Below are 26,046 nucleotides of genomic sequence, written 5' to 3'. Positions count from 1 at the left end.
TTGAATATCTGAATTGTGGCTAGTTTGAATTGAAATAAAGTATAAGTAGCAACAACAACAAACTGATAGTGAAGACTATGTCTACCACTGCCCCCCAAAGAATATTCAATATATCTCAATCATTTTTTTAATACCGACTACAAGTTAAAATGATTCTGTTTTGGATATAATTAAAATATGTAACAAAAATTTTCTTTTTATTTGAACCAAATCAAAACAACATTTAATTATGACAGGAAAATAAACACATTTCTAACATTATTTTTTTTCTTTTTAAAACATGGAATCAGGTCTTCCGAAAGTATCTGATTCTATATTTTATTATATTGTTTTCTATCGCTTTTATTGCCTATCTACTAGAGAAAATAAGTTCCTCAGTGAACTGCCTTTCTAAGACTCACTAAATATTTTGTTATCACCTATAAATCTGGGACTTTCAGGTCAAGAGATTCCTATGCTGGGTTGGAATGCCAATTCTATCACTTATAGTATGATACAGGCCAGTTACTCAATTTAGTTTCCTTATGCATAAAATAAGGACAAAAATGTTTATGTCACAGTTCAGTTCCTATCTGATACTGACCCTGGCCAGCTCCCATGGCCAGCTCCCACCTCTCTTGGTTTCAATGTCTACACTAAACAATGCTGTAAGAGTTACATGAGATAGCATATATACAATCTATAGCACGGTAGTTCCCTTTCCTGTTAGCTTGTTTCTGCTTCATGCTTCAAAATGGCCAACACAGTTCCGACATGAACAACAAAGCTGCTGAGTCAATCCTTTTCTGAGCCTAGGTGGTTCATTGATTTAAAAGGTTTCCTACTTATAATTGGAGCAACAACGATTATTTTTATATCCACAAATTAATCAGGCAAAGTAAAAGGCAATGTCAATAAGGACTCAAAAGTATAATTTTATGCATAATTTTAATGTGTCTTAAAAACAAAACTATCAGCTGACTGGACCACACTAACTCTGAAACTGTAAGATGAGAAGAGGGTGTTGTCCGTTAAAAGTAATTATCAAAGTGAAGGCGTCCACTACATTTAGCTGTATTCCAAACCAATTATTGGAAAGGGCATGCAAAAGTCAAAATTCATAGGGGAGAACCAATGCAGCAAAAGTACTTTAAAGTTTCAGTTACGTGCAGGCTGAGATTACTTTCAAACAGAGATTCTACATTTTTAATATAATTTTTAATGAGGAAGATTAGTCTAGCGATTGGAAGAAAACTGACCCACTGACTGATAAAATTCAGACCAAAAGTTCCATAAGAGGTTGAAAGAAATAATGAAAAAAACCTTGGCATCAGACAAGCCTGGAATCAAATCCTATCATCTCTCATCTGGGTAGCAGTCAGCAAGTAACAACCAGAACATACCAGTTCATTCTGTTTGACCAAATTCTCAGCAGGGGGTTGAACTGGAATGAACTGGTTTAAAGCTTTGGTAACAAATTTCTGACTCTGATTCTTCTCAACAGAATGAGGACCATAACAATAGTCTCACGGGGAGCTCATGAATCAATCAAGATACCATGCACAAGTTGTACAGAACAGTGTCTAGATTTGACATAGGTGCCTGGCAAACATGAACTTCCTCCAATACTGCTTTCATCAACAGGCACAATTAAACAAAACAAAACAAAGCTGAAACCAAATCATTGCCACTGAGTCAATTCTGACTCATTGCAACCCATTAGGACCGAGTGAAAATGCCACATAGGATTTCCATGGCTGCAAATCTTTACAGAAGCAGACAGTCCCATCCTTCTCCTGCAGTATCATAAAGGAGATCGGAAACGGCTGAACTCCATTTCCTCATGTCTGGATTCACAATTTTGACAGTTTATTTTACAAGCAGATTCTTTAAGTGGTAGATCGACAAGCCTGAAATCTGGTGAGCAACCTGGGCTGGTTCAGTGTGGAGGTTTGGTTCCCAAGCCATACCTAGAAAGACTGACCCAGCACAGAATGCAGTGTGCATGGCCAGGATACAGCCAGGAACCAGAGAGCAGCCAAAAGAGAAAGGATTACTTGAGCTTCGGCTCCCGTCCTTCGCTTGTGTACTGCCAACAGATGAGCCCGATCAAGTCCTGCACCCTGGCGCTGGCCATTGTCACCACAGTCATTGGCAACAGTCTGTCCTGGCTCAAGTGCAGGGGGAGGTAGACGTCGATCTTCTTGGTTGCTGTTGTGCCTACATGACCCTGTGAATAGAGCACACATAGGGTAAAGCACAGACTAACCTCACGCAGGCCCTACTGGATCACAATCATTCTTCTACAGGTTCTGTGTTCAACACAGCTATTTATCATTCTCTCTGCACAGACTTGGTTATGATCTTGGAATAATCCCAAAGCAGAAATCCTGTCTAATTTCAAGATTTCAAGGTTCTAGTTTCAAGGACCGCTGTATAGTTTCAAATAAAATAAACTTTAATTTTCTAATGACCCAATAGATCCTGTTCTGCCAGCAGGAAGGTAAATGGGCACGACAAATTAATAGTGGTGAGCTAGCTGGTGTTTGGTGCCAGGAGACTTACTCTGCACTAACTCGGTGTTACCTTGAAAATGTCACCTTTAGGCCTATGGAAGCTGCCATATCAGGACTCAGTGCAACTCTGGGATAAGCTGCGTGACAAGCTGCCATGCTCTCTAGAAAAGCATTCAAGGTCTACAGTACTGGAACCAAGTGCTTGCCTTCTCAGAGACTCGTATGCAGGACCAATTCCATTATGAGAAACATGTTTACTTGTCACCTGCCTAAGTTCAAGCTTCTCTGGTTTTCCACTATTGCCTGGCATCACCACATTCCTGGATACAACCCTGACCCTTCCCACACTTCTACGCTTCCCGTCATACCCCACAACACCCCACCCCCTCAACCTTCCATATGGCCCTCTGAAATTCCTGCATTAATCAATAAATTTCCTTAGCTTCCTCTTAAAAACATCCTGTCACAGAAGGGTCACCGGGAGGAGACAAACCAGTCAGGGTGCAGTGTAGCAACAATGAAAAACACAACTTTCCTCAAGTTCCTAAATGCTTCCTCCCCCCAACTATCATGATCCCAACTTTACCTTACAAATCCGGTTAGACCAGAGGATGTACACTGGTACAGATAGGAACTGAAAACACAGGGAATCCAGGACAGATGATCCCTTCAGGCCCAGTGCTGAGAGTGGCGATACCGGAAGGGTAGAGGGAGAGTGGGGTGGACAGGGGGAACCAATTACAAGGATCTACATAACCTCCTCCCTGGGGGACAGACAACAGAAAATTGGGTGAAGGGAGACGTCGGACAGTGTAAGATATGACGAAACAATAATTTATAAATTATCACGGATTCATGAGAGAGGGGGGACTGGGGAAGGAGGGAGAAAAAATGAGGACCTGATGCCAGGGGCTTAAGTAGAGAGCAAGTGTTTTGAGAATGATGAGGGTAATGAATGTACAAATGTGCTTACACAATTGATGTATGTATGGATTATGATAAGAGTTGTATGAGTCCCTAATAAAAATGATTTTGTGTGTGTATGTGTATATATATGTGTATACACACACACACGTTTCCGGTGTGTGTGTGTGTGTGTGTGTGTGTGTGTGTGTGTGTGTGTGTACCGGAAACAGGGAATCTAGGGCAGATGATCCCTTCAGGACCAGTGCTGAGAGTGGTGATACCAGGAGGGTGGAGGAAAGGTGGGGTAGAAAGGGGGAACCAATTACAAGGATCTACATATAACCTGGTCCCTGGGGGACAGGCAACAGAAAAGTAGAGGAAGGGAGACATCAGACAATGTAAGACGTCAGACAAAATGATTTAGAAAAAAAATAAACATCCTGTCACTTCATTGCCTCAACTGAAAATCTACTATTCATTGAGAATATTGTTTCCTCTGTGGTCTACTCAAAGGACTGTTTGCTTTTTTTCCCTCTCCTAGGCCCCAAATCTCCAAGGCCATGGGTACTGAAGGCATACTCTTGACCCCATTAATACTTCCAGACGATGGTTCTCCTCTCATGCAAAATTCCCTTTGAGGCCCAAATCATCCAACGAGACCATTCTCTCTCCGATTTTGGTTTCCTTATCCACCAACTTTCTAGTCATTCTTCTTCCTGCGCTCCTGGCCTCACAAATCTTCTGATTTCAACTTTGTACTATCTTTCTTACTGATGTAATATAGGAATATCTAACAGCACCTAAGGCTCTCAATTCCTAGAGGATATCCTCTCCAAAGCCTTTTCGTCCATACCACTTCAAGCACTTATAGGGCAGGTTCAACATGGCTATACGTCTATCAATGCCAAAATGTCAAATGAGGATACCTATTCACTTAAGAGCCTTGGTGGTATAGTGGTTATGCAGTGGGGCTGTGGATCCACGTGGGAGGCAGTTTGAAGTCGCCAGCCTCTCCTTGGCAGAAAGATGGAGCTTTCTACTCCCTTAAACAGTTAGTCTTGGAAAGCCACAAGGGGGCTGCTATGAGCTGACATTGGCTCAGTGGAAGTGAATTTGGTTTGGCTACTTAAGATATTGTAATAGAACTTTCAATTAATTTGTTCAAGAAAATCTTCAAATTTTTAAATCTTAACCCACTGACTCCCACCTTTTTCTTTTTAATATCAACAATTTCATTGACATATAATTCACACCTCCTCATATGATTCAATAGTTTAAACATATTAAAGAGCTGTACAAGCAGCACCACAATCAATTTTAGAACTTTTTCTTTTCTCTTTTACTCATTATTAGCATCTTCTTTTCCCCAAACTACCTGCCACAACCCAAGAAATTATTAATCCGGTTACTATCTCGACAGATTTACTTATTCTGGATTTCACATAATAGAAAATATACTAGGGAAAAAAAAGGAAAATCCAACAACAACAAAATGAAACAAATAAAAACCTCAATTAAAAAGTTAATAGAAAATAATAAATAGAACAAATTTAAAATGGGTCAAAAGGGAGAACAAGTGATAAGTTGTTAAATGTTAACCTAAATATACCTGTATTCATCAGCTTTTCAATGCACTGTCTGGTAAGAAGGCACATTCTTGTGTAAATGGTCAGAGGGAATTCACCAGAGGCTTAATCCACCAAGGACTCTCTAAGTGGATTTTGGGCTTTCACGGTCAATCCCACCTTTTTCTGATGCTTTTATAATATGTGTGTGTGTGTGTGTGTGTGTGTGTGTGTGTGTGTGTGTAAATTTGATTTTGTAAAGCATTTTAGTTTTGCAAAATCATTGGGGAGTGGCCAAGAATTTTTTTTAAATCCTTTTACTGGGAGCTCTTACAGAATTCATAACATTCCACAATTCCATCGCCTCAAGCAGTATTGTTCAATTATTACCTCAATCAGTTTCAAAACATTTTCTTTCTTCTTGAACTCCTTGATATCAGAATCCCACCTCCCTTCCCACTTCCACACCAGGAACAGCAATGGGAGCGAGAGCCATACGATGAGGACAGAGTGAAGGTAGGGAGAGGAGGAGAAAGAGAGAACCAGTCACAAGGGTCCATGTACAATCAATCACACACACCCCACCCCACCCGGGGGACGAACAACAGATATGTGGGTGAAGGAAGACAGTGGTTGGTGTAAAATATGGAAATAATACTTTATCAAGGGTTTATGAGGGTGGGGGAGGGAAGGAAAAAAAGAGGAGCTGATTCCAAAGGCTCAAGTAGAAAGAAAATGTTTGGAAAATGATGATGGCAACATATGTACAAATGTGCTTGGTACAATTAATATATGACTTGTTATAAGAGCTGTAAGAGCCCCCAATAAAACAATTTATAGAAAACAAAAGATCCAAAAGTAAATAAAGACATGCAAAAAAAATTCCAACTTTTTTCTTATCAATTAATCTTTCTTACTCCCTACTCAACTTCCCAGATTCCATATTCCATCACTATAATTATACCTTTGCAAATACTATTTTTCTCCCTCCCTTGTACTGACAGACCCCCAATTTTGGTAAAAACCCAACTCTCTGCATTCCCTAGCTAAAAATTGCCAGAAAAAATATGTTTTAAGTGCACAAATTGATTTTACTTTAAACTCATGATGACGAATTCCAAATAGACATTCAACACTATTATAGTATGTCTACTACCAGTATATCTCCTTGCCCAACCACTTCCCAAATCCATCCAGGATAACCACTGCATACTTTTGTTTCCCCCTCAAAATCCCCACAGCCATGAGCTCCTCTTGAACTTCAGCTGCCATTCTTTGTTCATGCACTGCCAAAAGCAAAATCCAAACTGCCATTAAGTCGATTCTGACTCGCAACAACAAGATAGGACAGAATCGAATGACTCCCTGTGAGTTTGGGGATTGTAAATCTTCCTAAGACTAGAAAGCCTGATAGTCACATGTACAAAATATACTTCAGGTCCCTACCTCGCACAAAAATTGACTCAAAATTACATATGCTGAATTTCATCAAAATTTTTGTATGTCAAATAATACTATCAAAAAAGTAAAATGACAACACACGGAATAAGAAAAAATATTTGAGATCATATATTTGAAAAAAAAATCTTTATCCAGGATATGCAAAGAACTCTTACAACTCAACGATAAAGAGACAACCCAATTTTTAAATGGGCAAAGGATTTAGAGAAATATTTCTCCAAGGAAGGTATACAAATGGCCAATAAGCTTATGAAAAGATATGCATCTACATGGGAAGAAGCACACCATCATCAGTCAGTTAAGGATTGTAAATTATATGATCTGAAGTCAAAGAAGGGATTAGTATCAGAGCCCAAATTGTGAGAATTCAGTTTGCAGAAGGCTATGGAAGACAGCGGGAGCCCAAGATACATTTGTGGGATCTACATAGGCAATAAGCCTCTGGTGATCTCCCTCTATCCATAATTGAGGGATGAGAGGAAAGATTGAGGGATGGAAGGAAATGGTTACTAAACAGAGTGCATTGCAGAGATGAGTATAGATCAAAGGGATAAACGTGACTTAAACAGTCAAAACAGAAAAAGAATGTTTGGAAATTGATTGTGGTAGCAACTGATTGCAGTATAATACTGCCTGGCGTGACTGAACTATGGAATGATGCATGTATTATTAAATAAAATTTTTAAAAATTAAATAAATTAAAAAAAAGAAAAGTTAATCAAAACCATCATTAGGGAAAAATAAATCAATATTAAAACTCTGCAGCTCCTAGGATAGCTATAATTTTTTTTCACAAACTGAAAATAGCCAGGTTGTCAAACATGTTGAAAAACTGGGGTCTATATACATTGCTAGTGTAAAATTGTATGGTCATAGAAAACTGTTCAACATTTCCTCGAAAAAATAAACACAGAGAACACTATGTGAACTAGCCATTCCATTTACAGTTTTGCCAAGTGACTCAAACACATGATCAAACAAAAGCTTGCACACAAATGTTCATCGCAGTGTTCCTCACATTACTAAAAAGGAGAAAAACACATAAATCTCCACCAACATGAATGGGTAAATAAAATCCATACAATAAAATATTATTTAGCCATGGAAAAGAATGAAGTATTGATACAAGGTACAACAGAGCTGAGATGTGAAAACACTATGCTACAAGGCCAGGCACATAAAGCAATAGACTGTATGATTTTATTATATGAAATGTCAAGAATAGGAAAATTCAGGGAAAGAGAAAGTAGTTTAATGACTGTCAGGAATGGTGAAAGAGGGGAGGTTTGACAGGTATGGGATTTTTTTGGTGGTGATGGAAATGTTAAGGAATTAAACAGTGGTCACTTTGTGCAATATCATAAACAAACTAAAAGCCACGAAATTGCACACTTTGAAATCGTTGAAAAGATGGAATTTATCTGTTTTTTAAAAAGTTCAAATATCTATTTCAAATCCATTCCATTTATCTTTGTCTCTCAAAAACACTAAACTCACTCCATCTAGTAGATCCCGACTCAAAAACACTACCAAGTTTCACTCTTTTAAATTCCATATTGATCCATAGGAGTTATCCTTGGGCAGATTTGCAATTGAATTTCTTTCCCCTTTCTGTAGCTGAAGGAGGTCACATATGGCTTCCACATTATTTCTTCAAAGTTACAGTGCAAAAAGAGAAAACAATTTTCTTACATGAAATACTCTCTCCCTTTACTGCATACACACATCCATACACATCTCTCACCTTGGAAATAATAATTACAATGAGTAACAAAGTGTTTGGACTTTATCAGGCGAGCAAGGGGTTAAAATTAAAACAGTGGGCAGTACCCCACTGTTTTAATTTTAACCCCTTGCTCGCCTGATAAAGTCCAAACACTTTGTTACTCATTGTGTATATGTGTATATATATGCATATATATATATACACACACATACTATATTGAATGAAGGGGGAAGTGCAGAGTGGAGACCCAAGGCCCAAGTGTCGGCCAATGGAGATCCCCTCATAGAGGGGTTTAGGAGAGGAGAAGGGTTAATTAGGGTGCGAGGTAGTACCGATGAAGAACACAGCTTTCCCCCAGATCCTGGATGCTTCCTCCCCCTAACTCCCATGATCCGAATTCTACCTTGCAGGGCTGGATAGGGAAGAGGCTGTACACTGGTACATATGAGGGGTGGAGGTACAAGAAATCCAGGGTGGATGATACCTTCAGGACCAAGGGTGTGAGGGGCGATGCTGGGAGAGTATAGGGTGAGTGGGTTGGAAAGGGGGAACTGATTACAAAGATCCACATGTGACCTCTCCCCTTGGAGAGGGACAGCAGAGAAAGGGGGGAGGGGAGACTCTGGATAGGGCAAGATATGACAAAATAACAATGTATAAATTACCAAGGGCACATGAGGGAGGGGGTAGAGGGGAAGGAGGGGGGAAAAAAGAGGACCTGATGCAAAGGGCTTAAGTGGAGAGCAAATGCTGTCTAGTTTTCATGCATGTTAGTGACTCCACAGGTCTGTCTGAATAGGACAGGCTGGATGAACTATCTGGAGGAAAAACAACGGGACCGACAGTTTTGGGGGGACTTGGGGTGGGGGGTAGGGGGGGGTAAGGAAGTGGTGTTAACAAACCCAGGGACAAGGGAAAAACATGGGACCCCAAATGGCAGAGAAGTGGGAGTGGCAGGCATGGTGGGAAATGATCAAGGGTAAGGTTGCTTAGAGAAGAGGTATACTCTAGCCCAGGTGGCGATGAAGCATGGTAGTAGGGCAGGAGGAAAGTCAAGGGAGATGGAGGAAAGAGCTAGGAGTCAAAGGGCATTCATGGAGGTCTAGACAAAGACATGTACATGCAAATATATATAGGAGGATGGGGAAATAGATCTATGTGTCTATATTTATAGGTCAAGTATTAAGGTGGCGGAAGGACCTTGGGCCTCTACTCAAACACTCCCTCTATGCATGAATACCTTCTTTTATTAAACTGGAACTCTATGATGCTCACTCTCCCGACACAACGGCTGGAGCCAAAGTGGGTGAACAAGTAAATGTGGTGAAGAAAGCTGATGGTGCCCGGCTATCAAAAGGGATAGTGACTGGGGTCTTAAAGGCTTGAAGATAAACAAGCGGCCATCTAGCTCAGAAGCAACAAAGTCCACATGGAAGAACACACCAGCCTGAGTGAGCGAGTGGTCCCAAAGGGATCAGTTACCAGGCATCAAAGAACAAAAAATCATATCATTGACTGCACACCTCCATGATAGGATCGCTGAAGACAAATGGGTGCATAAGCAAATGTGGTGAAGAAAGCTGATGGTGCCCGGCTATCAAAAGAGATAGTGTCTGGGGTCTTAAAGGCTTGAAGGTGAACAAGCGGCCATCTAGCTCAGAAGCAAATAAGCCCACATGGAAGAAGCACACCGGCCAGTGCGATCACGAGGTGCCCAAGGGACCAGGTATAAGGCATCATGCAAAAAAAAAAAAAAAGATATAAGTGTGTGTATGTATGTGTATATATGTGTATATGTATATATGTATGTATATATATGTATATATATCATATTAAATGAAGGGGGAAGTGCAGAGTGGAGACCCAAGGCCCAAGTGTCGACCAATGGAGATCCCCTCATAGAGGGGTTTAGGAGAGGAGATGGGTTAATTAGGGTGTGAGGTAGTATCGATGAAGAACACAGCTTTCCCCCGGATCCTGGATGCTTCCTCCCCCCAACTACCATGATCCGAATTCTACCTTACAGGGCTGGATAGGACAGAGGCTGTACACTGGTGCTTATGAGGGTTGGAGGTACAGGGAATCCAGGGTGGATGATACCTTCAGGACCAAGGGTGTGAGGGACGATGCTGGGAGAGTGGAGGGTGAGTGGGTTGGAAAGGGGGAACTGATTACAAGGATCCACATGTGACCTCTTCCCTGGGAGAGGGACAGCAGAGAAGGGGGGAAGGGAGACTCCGGATAGGGCAAGATATGACAAAACAACGATGTATAAATTACCAAGGGCATATGAGGGAGGGAGGAAGGGGGAGGGAGTAGGGGAAAAAAAAGAGGACCTGATGCAAGGGGCTTAAGTGGAGAGCAAATGCCTTGAGAATGATTGTGGCAGGGAATGTATGGATGTGCTTTATACAATTGATGTATGTATATGTATGGATTGTGGTAAGAGTTGTTTGAGTCCCTAATAAAATGTAAAAGAAGAAAAGAGAAAAAAATGAATAGGGCAAAGACTGTACAGATGTGCTTTATACAATTGATGTATGTATATATATGAACTGTGAAAAGAATTGTATGAGCCCCAATAAATTGTTAAAATTAAAAAAAAAAAAGAATGATTGGGGCAGGGAATGTATGGATGTACTTTATACAATTGATGTATGTATATGTACGGATTGTGATAAGAGTTGTATGAGTCCCTAATAAAATGTAAAAAAAGAAAAGAGGAGAACAAAAATGATTAGGGCAAAGAATGTACAGATGTGCTTTATACAATTGATGTATGTATATGTATGGACTGTGATAAGAGTTGTATGAGCCCCTAATAAATTGTTAAAAGAAAATAAAACAAAGTAAGGCAGAGAAAAATCTCAATAAAAAAGAAATCAGAAAATATTGAAAATTAAAACAGTGGTTTTCTGTTGTTGAGGGCCTCCCCAGAAGATCATGTCACTTGCAAAGGGTTCCTTCATCCCTCTGCCTAAGAGGAAGAGAAAACCCAAGAAGCGTCTGGTGCAGAGCCCCAATTCCTACTTCAGGGATGTCAAATGCCCAGGCTGCTATATAATCACCACTGTCTTCAGCCATGCACAAACAGTAGTTTTGTGTATTGACTGTTCTATTGTCCTCTGTCAGCCAAGGGAGGAAAAGCAAGGCTTGCAGAAGCATGCTCCTTCAGACGGAAGCAGCACTAAAAGGCCCTGAGCCACGATGTGTAGGAAGCCATTCTAATAAACTCATTTTGGATACCAACAAAAAATTTAAAGTGGCTGTCTGTCTGCAATGGGTTTACCATCTTCCTTCTCAACCTGATCAGGTGCCTCTCGTTGTTCTCCTTTTGTACTTTCGTTTTTTCCTACTTGTTGTTCCAAAGAACTGGAGCTAAAAGACTACAATGATATTAGAATCTCAAGACACAACGATTCAATGAGATGACAAATGTAAATATGCTACATAAACTGCAAAGTGCCTTAAAATGCAGAATAGTGTTTTAGAAAGAGCTTAAGATTTTAAATCTCATCCATTACTATAACTTGTGTGTTATATAGTCACATGGTGGTCAAAGATAGAAGTTCATAGAGTTACATGCACAAAATTCCATAAGTGAAGAACCAGGACTCAAACCCATGTTTTTCTGACTCTACATCCCTTATTTTAAATATCAATGTCTTTACCCCAATAGCAGTGAGCTTGGTTTGGTGTTTCTCCAAAATTATTCTAAATGTAATCAATTCCTACTCTCCAGTGCTTGAAAATCGTTATTCTTCCTCTTCTTTTCCAGGGTTCTGAATCACTTCTGCCAGGTTCAGTCATGGCTAATGAAACAAAACTAGAACAATAACAGGAATGGAGAATATTACAGGTTGAAGTCCTGCTAGAAACTTAATCTCCGTTTTAGAAAAAGGCAGTAGTGCACATTGCACAGCAACCAGATCTCTTGAATGTCAGAGTTGGAAACAATAATGTTCTGCTTAAAGATGACACTCAACTGCGTTGTTTTGAATGTGTGTTATTCTCTATAGTCCTGCCAATCATCCAGTCTCCTACATATTGGGCTCCTCAAAAGGCTCAGTATCCCCCTTCCAAGTTTCCCATTCCAGGGCTTCAAGCCATAACCTTTTTTATTCCGATGATCATTCTGCTTTATCCAAAATTTTAAAATTGAGGGTACATTCTATGTTCATGTCACTGGCCATGACTGAATCAGTTCAAACCGTTTAGAAGCGCTGTTCTTTTTTCCTCACACACTGAGATGTCTGCCTAAAACAGACTCCCACAGAAAGAACTAGCTCTGTGGAGCTGCTTAAAGAGAATTGCTAACAATGAAACATATAACTTTGCTCTAGTTCTTAAATACTTCCTCCCCCCACCCCCACTATCATGATCCCAATTCTACCTTACAAATCTGGCTAGACCAGAGGATGTACATTGGTACAGATAGCAACTGGAAACAGAGGGAATCCAGGACAGATGACTCCTTCAGGACTAGTGTTGAGAGTGGGGATGCCTGGTGGGTGGAGGGAGGGTGGGTTAGAAAGGGAGAAATGATTACAAGAATTTACGTATAGCCTCCTCCCTGGGGGGTGGACAGTTGAGAAGAGGGCAGGGGGAAGACATCGGACAGTGTATCATATGACAAAATAATAATAACTTATGAATTATGAAGGGTTCATGAGGTAGAGGAGAGTGAGAGGGAGGGGGAAAACGAGCAGTGGCTATTAAGGGCTCAAGTAGAAAGCAAATGTTTTGAGAATGATGATGGCAACAAATGTACAAATGCGCTTTACACAACGGATGTATGTATGGATAGTGATGAGTTGTATGACCGCCCAATAAATGATTTTTTTAAAAGAGAGAATTACTAGAGGTTTCTTCCCAACTTTGCCACAATCAGTTGGTTATAGGGCAATCACCACTGCTTAGGAAATTAGGGCAGGATAGTTATACAGCATTCTCTCTGAATCCCTTTATCCTCTTTATTTTTTTTATCATCTTCATTTTATAGTAAAATATCATAGCAAGTGTTTTGAAAACTCTGAGAAATGACAGGGTAAATATGTATTCAATGAGTGAAGCACTGTATCTTTTCAATCCCCTAATCCCATTTTCAGGCACTGATGACAAAAAAATAAAAGTGCTGTGTACAAACCCTGAAATTATACATTTTTTTAGTAAGGAGCCTCCTCTGGGGAAAAAAGAAACAACAAACAAACTCAAGGTGGTGACAGTTAGCTCTATCTAATAGTCCCTGTGATGCAATATTTAGTAGGAATCATCTAAAACATAAAACAAACCATCGACGTAATAGAAAGTAATTAACTTACATAAAAATATAGGTGCCCAAAGGATTAAAAGTATTCATCATACATCAAGGCAAGCAATAATCCAAAGACCTAACGTCTAACCATTAAAAAGCAACTTGCCATAAACAAAGATCACACCCTACAGTTTCATGGCATGGCTATTTCCCTGTTGTAAAATAGAGGATTAGGAAATGGAAGCATTAGAGTACAGTGAAGGGAAACATAAGCACAAGAGACAATGGTTTAGCTCATCCTTCTCAGTCACCCATCCATTCAACAAACATCTATTGTCAATAAACACCTATTGAAACATGCAGAAACCTGATGCTAAAGCTAAGTGAATGTGCAGAGCCTCACCAAACTGAGTCTGCTGAAGGGCAGTTAAGGCTTTTATTATCCATTCTATGAGCAAAAACTGGAACTTGAACTCCTCTTTCTGCCTCACCCTCTGTGTCAGCGGTTCTCAACCAGGGTCACCTGATTCATGACAATAGCAAAATGACAGTGATGAAGTAGCAGTGCAAATAATGTTATGGGTGAGGGGGTCACCACCACATGAGGAACTGTATGAAAGGGTTGCAGCATTAGGAAGGCTGAGAACCACTGCTCATGTAACCTCTCAGCATGATGATTGCACCTATCTCCTTTCTAAAACCCTCCTTTTTCAATCTCTTTCCTCTCGCTGCCACCAATGTGATTTTTCTCACATCACTAACCAAGCAGTCATCAACTCACAGCTCTCTAAGGTTAGCATTCCAACTCCATATTCATGATCTGATCTCCAGGTATCATTGTTAGAAGTATGAATAATGTTAAGAGCAAATACTTGGTGTTAGTCTGACCTAGGTTTGAATCCTGGTTCTGCCACTTCCTGAGCTTCTATAATGTAGATTTCAAACAAGTTAACTTCACCTTTCAGGATCTCTATTTCCTCACTTGCAAGAGGACATAAAAAGTATATTAAAAAAAAAGAAGAAGTATATTAAAGGGGTGGCACACAGTGAATGATAAAGAAATGTAGCTCTTATTGTCCTTCAACTCAAATGGCACATCTTTGAAGTTGTTTTCAGGATTTTACTATTACAAGTAATATTCTGATAAACATCTTTTTCCTAGGAATGTTGGTATACCTATGTCTAGAAGATTATCGGGTCAAAGGATATGAAGTTTTTTGAAAATTATCTTTATGAACCATAGATCATCCAATTCATAAGAGCTCATAAAATAACAAATTTATTGCCATCAACTTGATTAGGACTCATAGCCACGCTATAGGACAAAGTAGGACAGCTCCATAGGATTGTCACAGCTGTAATCTTGAGAGAAGTGGGCACTTCCAACTCCCTTCCACAAAGCTGCTCAAACCACCAACATCACAGTTAGCAGGCCCAATGTTTAAATCACTGCACCCCTCTAAAATGAATCCTTAAAACTTTAATATAATAATTTTAAATAGTGAATGTGATAGGTATAGAGTTAAAATACATAGACATACATAGAATTTGAAAATATGATGAGTTAAAACATTATATGCACATTTGATTTCTCTCCTACTCAATTATTTAGAATAATGTACAATTTGCTGTCCATCATAAAATTCATTTCAAATGTATGCACCAGATAGTTCCCCAAATATGGGAAGCAGGAAGAACAATGGGTGGTACTCAGTTCAAAATAAGCACGATTCAAGAAACAAATGAATTAGCTCACAGAATGAATTTTCTGAACTAAGGCTTAAAAGGCTGAAGGTTCAGCTAGCACACTACTTAGCATCAAGATTTGTCAATAATAAACTGAATATCACATCTCAAATCTGTTGCCATGTGTTCAATTTCTCTGTCAAGGTTAAGACAGAGAATGGAGAGACAGTTCTGCTTCTACTAGAGAAAAAAAGCAGGCAACACTATTCCATAGTCACAACTGCACACGCAGATCATTATATGCAATTTTAACGCAGAAACAAATATATCCATGTATCTAGACAATGTGATGATGCAAATTGATCAAAGAATTCTTTGTAACCTTCAGAAGTTAAAAACAAAAGAACTGTCTTACAGGAATGGCTGCAGTTTCATTCCACCAGAACTTCCCTCCCCAACTCCCTCACAAGGAGCCAAAGCAGCTATATTTGCCCAGCAGTTTAGTACTTAAGAACATTGTATGCAGACTTGGAACAGGGGTTCCATGATGAATAGATGTCATTTGATCAGAAGGAATGATTTGCAACAAAAGTTGGTCTAATCAGGTCTAAACCAGGTTTCACTGACTATGAGAATTAAATTGGGTCTAAAGGGGAAAAGGTAAGAGATGGGGATGGGGTTTTCCTCCCAATGTGGGAAACAGAAAGGTTTCTCCCCACTTGTCTCCCCCAAATATATGCCAAATTTAGCTGCTTGCTACACATGGTAAATAACTATACACTTGGAGATCAACAGAAGTAGATCAGGGGTTATTCTCCCTAAGGGTTATCAGCCATCTAGAGCAGCAAGGGTGACCAAAGTTAGGCCACCATCATGAATCTAGGGTCCGCCCATCTTGTCACATGTATACCTCTAGTCCCTCCCCTTCCTATGTGCACAGCCCTAGCGCATCCTCTTCCTGTCACACTTATGCCTATTGTACATCCCCTTCCTATGATGTGCCTTCTTATTGTACTGCCCCTTCCTGTGACGTGTGGTTACCTCTAATCACGGCCCCACTACGTAGATATAAGCCTTGGTTAGTAATAAACGGGGTCTCCGCTCCACCCCACCTCGGCCCACACTGTGCATGAACCTGTTTGGTAAGATCATGGCTATCCAGGAAGTGAGCATGCTACCATGAAACGTATCTGACTTCTTTATTTTAATCTCTCTTCTATCTCTCATACTCTCTATGACTTTATTATAATTTTTATGTATCTTAACCATATAAATGTGCTTATGTGCATATTGAATACGTGATTAGTTGTGGGGGGCTGGCCTTTTTCCCCCCACATCCCAACAAAATGTTGGCTTTATAGGCTCAGAATTCACTTTTTACATTCAACATGGCAACATTGATTAGATTTTATATAAATTAGATTTTATATGACTAGATTGTGTATAAAATTCTATGACAAATCCATTCAAAGCTAGGGGTTTGACTTTGTGGTGCTGTCTTAACCCTCAATAAATCTGGAAGGCTTAAAGGCTATTAAATTAACATTTTCCTGATCTGGCACCTGTAGCCAAGTTAATTTGTCCAAAAAAAATTTTTTTAATTGTCGAAACATTTTTACAGTTTGTCACTGGACACTGTATTTTCCGACAAGCTTAAAATAAAATTGACAAAATCTCATTAATCTTCTTGAATCACCAACCTTGGTTCCATTAAGCTTTTATTATTAAGAATGTCTACTGTCGATCTGTGCCGTCTTCCATCAGTCCGCCTGCATCCTAGACCAGCAACGTCATGCCCAAGTGCCCCAAGTGCAGCAAGGAGGTGTACTTCGCTGAGCGGGTGACCTCCCTGGGGAAGAACTGGCACCGACCCTGCCTCAAGTGTGAGAAATGTGGGAAGACGCTGACCTCCGGGAGTCACACAGAGCATGAGGGCAAGCCTTACTACAACCACCCCTGCTATGCAGCCATGTTCGGACCCAAAGGTTTTGGACGGGGAGGAGCTGAGAGCCACACTTTCAAGTAAACCCAAGTACCAGCCTACCCAGCCCAGCGGCCCCCTTCCCAAGCTGGACATCCCTTGGGTCTGGAGGGAGTTAGCCCATACTTCTCCATCCTCTCTGCAGACCCTACCCTCTGTTGGCTGGCCACCCTGCTTTGTTGTTGCCCTTCCGGGCAGACACTGGTTCTTGTTCCCCAGCACCTGAAACTCCTCTGTAGCCCTGGATACCCTCAATAAACTTCAAACACTCAGAAATAAATAAATAAATAAAAGAATGTCTACTGTCACTCTTTGTTTAACAAGGTCAAGTTCAGATCTGGGTATATTAATAGGAACTAGTGAGGTAGTACAGTGTGGCCGTTAAAAACACATGACGTGGAGTCACACAAACATGGGTTCCATTCTTAGCAATGCCACATTAGTGTCTGTCCTTTAACAGTTTATTTAACTTCTCTGAATCTCAATTTCCTCGTCTATAAAATGTGATTAATCAAAGTTATTTTGAGGATTATCACTGATACTTATCATTGTGCCTGTTGTTGCTAAGTGCCATCTACGTACAACAGAATGAAACTAGTATATACTCTTGTGCCCAAGATAGTGAATGCTCCAAACTATTGGTTATGTTCCCTTTTTTCATAGTTTTACCAAAGTCACATTTATTAAAAACAAAACAAAAAAACCCAAATTACTGCCATTCATAGATTTTTAAAACTGTAAGCAAACTGAAGGGTGACCCCTTTCAGAATCTTGTCAACAAATGTTTATCTTCTAACCTCTCCTAAATACCACTTTCGGACGCCAAGTCTTTGGGCAGACAGTTTTGATAGCTAAACCACTTTTCATTCAATTGATCAGTAGATAAATCAATTGAGGTGCAATCTCCCGGCAGATTTTATCCACTGATCCACTGATCTTAGTTCTACCTCCAAGGCAATATGGAACAAAATATACCTCCACTGCCACAGCCATCCATTCCTTCCTGTTGCTGAGGGTTTGCATTTACGTGGACACCCCTTCATGATTCAGGAATGAGCCACATTATAATCCTTTTCAGAACACAGCACACACACACCAAAATACACACACCATTTACATTAGTTTTTTTCTTAAGTTAGTGATTTTTCTAATTTGTCTTTCTTTAACATCTGTATCAAATGTAAACCTAAAATAGGGAAGGGTCTTGTTACTCTCAGGAAAGATTTTCTCTACTTAAAAGAAATCATTCACATTTTGATTCAAAAGTCTTCTTCGGGAGAAAATAAAATCACCAGCACTATTGGTTTACCAACCTGAGTGCTATCGCCTGAAGTCTGCATGACTGGCTTACGTAAGTCTCTGTTTCTATGTAACACTGAAATCAGCAATTATTCATGTTCGAGTATAGGTCAGAGATTTTATCAATCATGGGGAGCAAGTACGAAGGCAGGCCAAAACCCTGCCTTTCGTGAGTCAGGAACAATGACCACCTCAATGTCTTAAGTTCAGAACGTGGTTCTTGACATTTTAAGTTTTTAACATTATGGGTTTATAGTTGCCTGGCCCTTCTTTGTAGAGTCAAAAGACCTGACCTGGATAATAACTCTACCAATCTGGAGCTGTGCAACTTTGGACAAATCCATCACCTCTCTGAAAGTCACTTTTCTGTGCCATACAATAGAAAGGAAACCATTTATCTCCAAAGCATAATAGTGAACATAAAGCAAATATATTAAGATGTTCTGTGACTTGCCAACTGTTACCACTGTTATATTAATACCAATTACTCCTTAGTAGTGCTTGTTAAGTTGTTATTCACAGTGGGCAAATTTTTAGACAAAATGTTAAACCAACATAAGGCCGAGAAGCAGAGGCAATAGGGATAGGTCTCTCTCATTGAGAGAAGAGGTACAAAGCATTCTCTTCTAGTCCAGGCTGGGGACTGTTATACCAGATCCTGACACAGAGTTATAAACCCGCTTATTTTTAAAGCATAATACACTGTAAAGTGTCCATTCTGAATTTACATATAGCCATTGTGGGATTCTTTTGATCTTTAATGATACACAGCACTTTGCATTTATTATACAAACAATGGCTTCTACAATGATCACAGAAAGGCAATTTGCATGAACTAAGTCCATCACCTAGCATAAGTTTAGGAACCTCTTCATTATTAAATCATTTCTATAATAAAATCAATATGCTTTAAAAGTGAAAATAGGGTTTTTCTAACCATAAAGAAGAGTTACATGTTTTAAACTCTATCAATTATCATAATATAATGAGCCTCTTTAAGATTTAATATCAAATTTTAAAATTAAAACTCAATGGAGAATGTATACTTGGCTCCATTACTGGATGATGTATCTCTAGAAAAGGTTACAGTATAGCCATTAACACTCTCCTAAATTATACAGAAAATTTGGTACAACCCTCTAACCTTTAACTATCACAAGGACACTTTAATTCCAGAGGTAGTGAAATATTTTGAGAATGTAAAATTGTATGTGGATAGAACAATTCAGGTATATGTATCATTCATTTCTTGTAGGGATTTTGGTTAAATATTATGAAATATTAAAATGCCAATATGCACCTTAAAAATGATACTGTGTCCTTAATTAGGAACAAGAGAAAAAAAAGAGGACCACAAATTTCTACACTGTGGTAGGTTCACAACTAAGTGTTTTATTACTTTTAAGACTCAATGGTCCCTAATTATATAATTCAAAAATTTTACTGAATCATTATTTAGTAAGACATAAAAACCTCTTAAAATTAATCTTTCGTACACATCCAGCTTATCCAAAGTTAGAATTTAATTAGATGGCCTTGGCACAATTGGGCTTACTGCTTTATTTGCTCAGTCAGTGAATGTCTCCTCAGTAATTATAATTAATTCAAGTCCCCGACAAGTACCTCTTAACAAACAATGTAAAGACACCAGAGAAAATGGAAATAAATAGCTTTAACATTTCTCCCACTACACTATCCTTTCATTCTCAAAATGCTCATGTGAAATACCTGGGTTACATGTTATTCTCCATAGGAAAAGTACACTAAGAACCTATACCTCTGGTGATAGAGAAGGTTGCCCCTTTGTTCATTTTTAAACTATAAAAACTACAAGATGCAATTGAGAAAGTTTGTATTCAACAGCAACAAGGAAACAAAAAACTAATTCATAATCTAAAGCAACACTTCTTGCTGGGAAGAATCTTTTCTAATTATAATCAAAATTTATAATTGAGAAGCAGTTCAAAAAGTGTGAATATCAAATTTCTTGGGTACAATAAAAGGAAAGTACTAAATGGCAGAAAACCTTCTTTACTGAGCAGGTACCAGGATCCAATGGATAACAAAAATTGTCACTATTGGGTACTTTAAAAAAAATTTTTTTAACACTGCTAGTTTAATACTACTCATTTAGGTAATCAGCATAGCAATATGAATTAAAGAGCTGACAGGATTTAAACAGTCTTCATGGTTGGCGAGGGCAGGTACAGAGAGCACAAGGTCCCAGCTGGGTATGTTGGCACATTCCTCTGCACGTGGCCCTTTGTGTGACTTTGCACCTCAGCTCTGTCCACCATGGGCAGCTCCACTGCTGACTACCATTGACTGCCACTTACCAGGTACCTCCCAGGGCCCAGAGAGCCCTGCTGATGTAATGATTATGAGTTGGACTGAGATCTGTAAGGTTCACAGTTGGAAAGCTACCAGCCACTCCGAGGGAGAAAGACGGGGCTTGCTGGTCCGGGGAACTCCCAGGGGCAGCGCTACCCAGTCTACAGGGTCACGATGAGTCAGTACTGACTGGATGGGGGTGAGTTTCAGGCCCTGGGCCCAAATGCTTTTCAGGAATTATTGCATTTAATATGCTCACTGGTCACCCTGTGAGAATTCCTCACTCCTTTTAGAGCTGAGGAATGAGTGGGGAAATTAACAATTCACGAGGTAGGCTGCTCCGAAATCCTCAGGGTAGGGAGTCAGGGCTCCTCAACACTAAAACCCAAGCACTTTCACCGAAGCATTAATGGCACTGATCAAGGATACTGGAAAACAAAAAAGGGTTGGTGAGGCTGTAGGGAGATTGGAACTCATGCACAGGTGGTGGGAGCAATGAAATGGTACAACCATGGTGGCAAATACTGTGCTTCCTTTAAAAACTAGACAGAAATATTACATAAGCCAGAAAAATTACTCCTAGGTCTGTATTTTGGAGAAATAAGAGCCACAGAAAGTTCCCATTCAAGTGAAAGAAAAATACTCAAATTCAAAGGGGGGGGGACACGCAGGACGGGGAGAGGGTTACTGGTCTGATAGAGCACCTTCCAGGAGCAGTCACCTCTTGTGTATAGGTAAACTGTTACAGATTTCCTTACTGTTGTGCACACAGGGACTCAATCAAGCCTTACTATGTGTCAGTCCGTGTGTGTGTGTGTGTGTGTCTGTCTATGAGCCCCTTGAAGAATAAGTGGCTGGTGTTAGTTGATGTTAAGTTGGTTCTAAGCCATAGTGATCTTCTGTATAACAATACAAAATGTGTGTGTGTGTGTGTGTATGAGCCCCTTGAAGAATAAGTGGCTGGTGTTAGTTGAAGTTAAGTTGGTTCTAAGTCATAGTGATCTTCTGTATAACAATACAAAATGTTACACAGACCTGTACCGCCCTCATAATCACTACTCTCAGCCCATTCTCAGCAGAGACCACTGACTGAGTTTGTTTGTTTGTTTGTTTGTTTGTTTTTAAAAGAGCTAGGGTCAAGTACCCATTTACAAGCCCTAGAGAATATTTACTCTTGAATTAAGAGTTTCATCTGTCACTTTGAGGTGTAACTATTTCTGAATCTGACTACTCACCTGGCTGTACTGAAATGTACTTTTAAAATGACAAAGTCGAAAATAACTACAATTCAGTCCTTAGAGACAGGCAAGCTGCATATGTCATCAACATGGCACAAGGCTCTAGCACAAGCAAAAGGTCTGGATGAGACAAAGGCCCATCTCACACTTGGATTCCCTGTGGAAACGGGCAGCACGAGACCTGCTCGCTGGCAGAAGTTGATGTGTCACTTGGGTACCAGGGTCTTCGGGGTTTCCCTTCAGTGCCCTAGCATTAATTCCCAAGTGTTTGTACTGAGTCTGAGTCAGTCCAATCTCCTCTGAGGTCCTAACTATACCAGACACAGGGCGAGTAGGGGGTTTTATCTTATTAAAATAGATATGGCTAATTTGTCTTTTCAAATCCATTTTAAATTAAATTGGATTTCCTTGGAAGGCTGCTAGGTCAGTTTCCCTGCTGGGAATGCAGGACAAAGGTTAATTGCACGCCCTTCACCAGCTCTTCTGCTCTCCTAGGCAGACTCAGATAAGCTGCCCCAGAGGTGGGGAAGTCATTGGTTTATTGGGTGATAATGCTGCCATTAGAATCATTTACCATTATGCCAAGTGCCACAGATTGATTTTTGTCCCCCCAAAATATGTGTTGTAAATCCTAATCTCTATGCTTTTGGTTAGAAGCCCATTTGGGAATGGGATGTCTTTGTTATGCTAATGTGATGGGACAGCATAGGGTGTTTTTTTTCAGTCAATCTCTTTTGAAGTATAAAAGAGATCAAACAAGCAGGCTAGCAAACAGATATGGAGGAAAATTAATACCAAGCTACATAGAGATCACCCAGGGCAGAAGCTTAAAATAGACAAAGACTTTCTTCCAGGGGCAACAGAGACAGAAAGTCTTCCTCTTGGGAATACACCCTAATTTCAGACTCTGGTCTCCCAAACTGAGAAAATAAACTTCTATTTGTCAAAGGGCTTGTGGTAATTCTGTCATAGCTGCACTAGACCACTAAGACAGAATTTGGTACCAAGGAGTTGGGGTACTGCTCTGATACCTAAAATGTGGAAGCTGATTAGGTAGTGGGTAAAGGCTAGATGAGTTTTGAGGTTCCTAGTAGTAAAAGGAGCCCTGGAGGCATAGTGGTTATGCCTTATGCATTGGGCTGCGATCCACAAGGTCAGCAGTACAAAACCACCAGCTGCTCTTTGAGAGAAAGACAAGGCTTTCTATTCCTGCAGAGTTAGACTCAAGGGCAGTAAGTGAGTGAATGGTGAAAGACCTGTTGGTAGTTATGGACATCAAAGTCACAGAAGAAAGTGGGAAAAGTTAAAAAGACTGTCTTTATTAGAAAATATATATGGCAATAGCAACAGAATATTGAAATGTAGTAGTTAAATGTGTTTCTAGTGAAGTTTAAAACAAAATAAAAAAGATTAGAACCTATGATTGGAAAATGCAGTGCAAAGAACTTGTCTATATTATGTTCAGATGTTTGTTGGAAGTTAGAACTTGTAAGCAATGAACTTAGATAGCTGGCTAAATTTCTAAGCAAGATCTTAAAGAAGGCCCTCTGATTTCTGAAAGAGACAAATGATCTGTGCAGAAGGAAAAGAGAAATTTGGAAAATTTTGTTGTACAAACTAAGAACATGCATCCTAGGATATAACTATACAATAATTTGTTAAAGAAATTAAGCCTGTAACTGATGGTTCTAGAGAGAAGAAAGAAAAGAAAGAGGGTTGTCTCTCTCTTGGTATTCTACAGGCAGGAAGAGACCAAAGGCGATACATTTGTGGCCCTCCAAGAGAATAACAGAACTATTCCTCAAACAGCATGGAGATGAGTCAGAAGAGACTGGAGGACAGTGAGCTTTTTAAAATTATTATTGGAAGGAGCATGGGATACTGGGCCTTCTCCATTTCAAAGGGTGGGAATTCAAGCTCTTATCTCAAAGGGTTAGGCCATGGCCTCCTAGCTTTCAAACTTGGTTCTAGAACATTGAGCTGCCATTAAGGTATCTCAGGGTAATGGAACTACCACCCAATGCTGAGAAGGCTGGGCATCTATGCTCAAAGGGCAGAAGAATGGGTCCTATTGGGCCTGAGGGGTCTGGCCTCACATAAGAATCCAGAGGGCATGGCTAACACCCAGGGTCTGAGCTATTACCCAGAAGGTCTCCGAGAACAGCAGGCAGTTTTCAAGCCTTACTGAACAGTAAGATGTCTGAATTATGTACTAACAATATGGGGGGGTGGGGGATTTTGGGGGGGGAAGAATTTATGTAAATTGTCTTACTGGTTTTTAGACCTGATTGATGCCTATTATCCTTTCTTTCCTTCAAATTCCTCCTATTTGCAATTAAAATGCTACCAAGTACCAGTTCTACCACTGTACTTTGGAAGCAGATAACTTGTATTCTAAATTTTACAGGTTTCCAGATGAAGATGAATTTAACCCCCAGGCAGAATCTGCCAAAAGTATAACCCATATTTGATTTAGATGTTTCAGAAGCGAATATTCTGAACTTGAAATTGATGCAAGGCTTTTAGGATGACTTGATGGGTAGGTAAATGGTCGAGAGCGCCCTTTGTAGGAAGGACATGAATTTGAGGAACCAAAGTATACGTTATAGAATTAAATTTGTCACCCAAAAATATTCTCAACAAGAGTTGCAGTCTCAGAAACCCACAGACAGTCCTATGCTGTCCTATAGGGTCAGTAAATCAGAATCAGCTGGATGGCAGCTGAGAGATGCCTGTGGTTAAGATCCCATTTGGGAATGGGCTGTTATGGTAATGAGATGGGATTATGTAGGGTGTGCTTTGAGTCAATCTCTTTTGAGAAAAAAAGAGACCAAACAAGCAAGCTAGCAAGCAGAGATAGATAAAGAAAGATTAACACCACAGCCCAGGAACAGAAGCTCATAAGAGACAAGGGTCTTCATCCAGAACCAACAGAAAGTCTTCCCAAAGAGCAGGCACCCTGGATTCAAGCCTCCCAATGAGAAAATGAATTTCTCTTTGTTAAAGTATTTCTGCTTTAGTAGCATTAGATCACTAAGATAAGAAGAAACATTTTTAAAAAGCTAAGTAAGATGTAACATTAGCAAGGATGAAATGCAATGATATGATCAACTGATGGTTAACTCCTTTAAAATGTGATGCCAAGATCATATAGATTAACCTATTTGGTTCCCCTAAAGTCCCCAATAGATGCAGAAGTACACACCCTTCGGGACCAAACTGTTTTCTGGTTCCAATGTAAAATTCTGCTAACATTTTCATATAATTTATCTCATATAGACTATCTATGTTCATGAAAATTTAACCCAATAATTTCTTATTATACACACCATAACAAAGTATGAATATTTAAATACAATATAAATAAAACACTTTATCAATTATACTTTTGTATTCTAAGTTAGTGACTTCACTTAGCATGTCTGCCTTGCACGGCACCACACTATTTTTCAATTAAAGGTCCAGATGTTTCAAAGGCTCCAGTAGGCAACAGCAGTTATGAGAAATGCTTTATCTGCATTGTAATCATCACTACCGCATCAGCTCCAGGCTGCATTAACATACTCATGTTTTATTCCAGCTCCCCCTCTAACAGAGGAGGTAATTATACAACACAGCAGAGAAACAGAATCCTAAATGCTGGATAATATCCTTACAAGCATCCACCTGAGCAATACAATTTCAGACATAATCAAAACTATTTTTGAAAATATTTCTGGTTGCTGATCAGGAATATTAACCATTTTCAATATATATACGTGTGTGTGCACGTAAAGACAGAGTGAATCACATACATACCAACTTGAGCTGCAAATACTATCAAAATACAAGATACAAATGGCTTGCGCATACATATTACGTATACTGAAAACCAACTAGAAGTTTTTGAGTATAAAAAAAACTATCATTTGTCACAATCTAATCCATTACTTCTCATCTGTAATGCCAGTGTCATCTCTTGAACAAGTCAATCTGATTTTCATTCTTATTCTCCAGAAATGACAATTTACCTGAACTGAGACTGTGCAAGTATAGCGATTATCCTTGTTTCTATTTAATAAAAAATAATACAAGAGCAGAACAAAACGAAATTCTGACAGCTGC

General features: G+C 39.6%; 1 protein-coding gene and 1 pseudogene across 5 annotated transcripts in view; one reads left to right on the top strand and one right to left on the bottom strand.

Moving 5' to 3' along the window:
- MAPKAP1 (MAPK associated protein 1) overlaps window positions 1–26,046 on the bottom strand; it is a 304,461-nt gene that overhangs the window by 169,850 nt on the left and 108,565 nt on the right. For all 5 annotated transcript variants that reach the window (XM_075560780.1, XM_075560781.1, XM_075560778.1 and 2 more), the window contains one exon: window positions 2,037–2,209. In XM_075560780.1, the coding sequence (XP_075416895.1) occupies window positions 2,037–2,209 (173 nt within the window). The remainder of the gene's footprint in view (window positions 1–2,036; window positions 2,210–26,046) is intronic.
- Window positions 16,843–17,172, top strand: LOC142458048 (cysteine-rich protein 1 pseudogene; annotated as a pseudogene).

The sequence above is a fragment of the Tenrec ecaudatus genome, chromosome 10, assembly GCF_050624435.1.
Source record: "Tenrec ecaudatus isolate mTenEca1 chromosome 10, mTenEca1.hap1, whole genome shotgun sequence".
In the NCBI taxonomy this organism is placed as follows: domain Eukaryota; kingdom Metazoa; phylum Chordata; class Mammalia; order Afrosoricida; family Tenrecidae; genus Tenrec; species Tenrec ecaudatus.
This window is presented reverse-complemented; position numbering and strand designations above follow the sequence as displayed.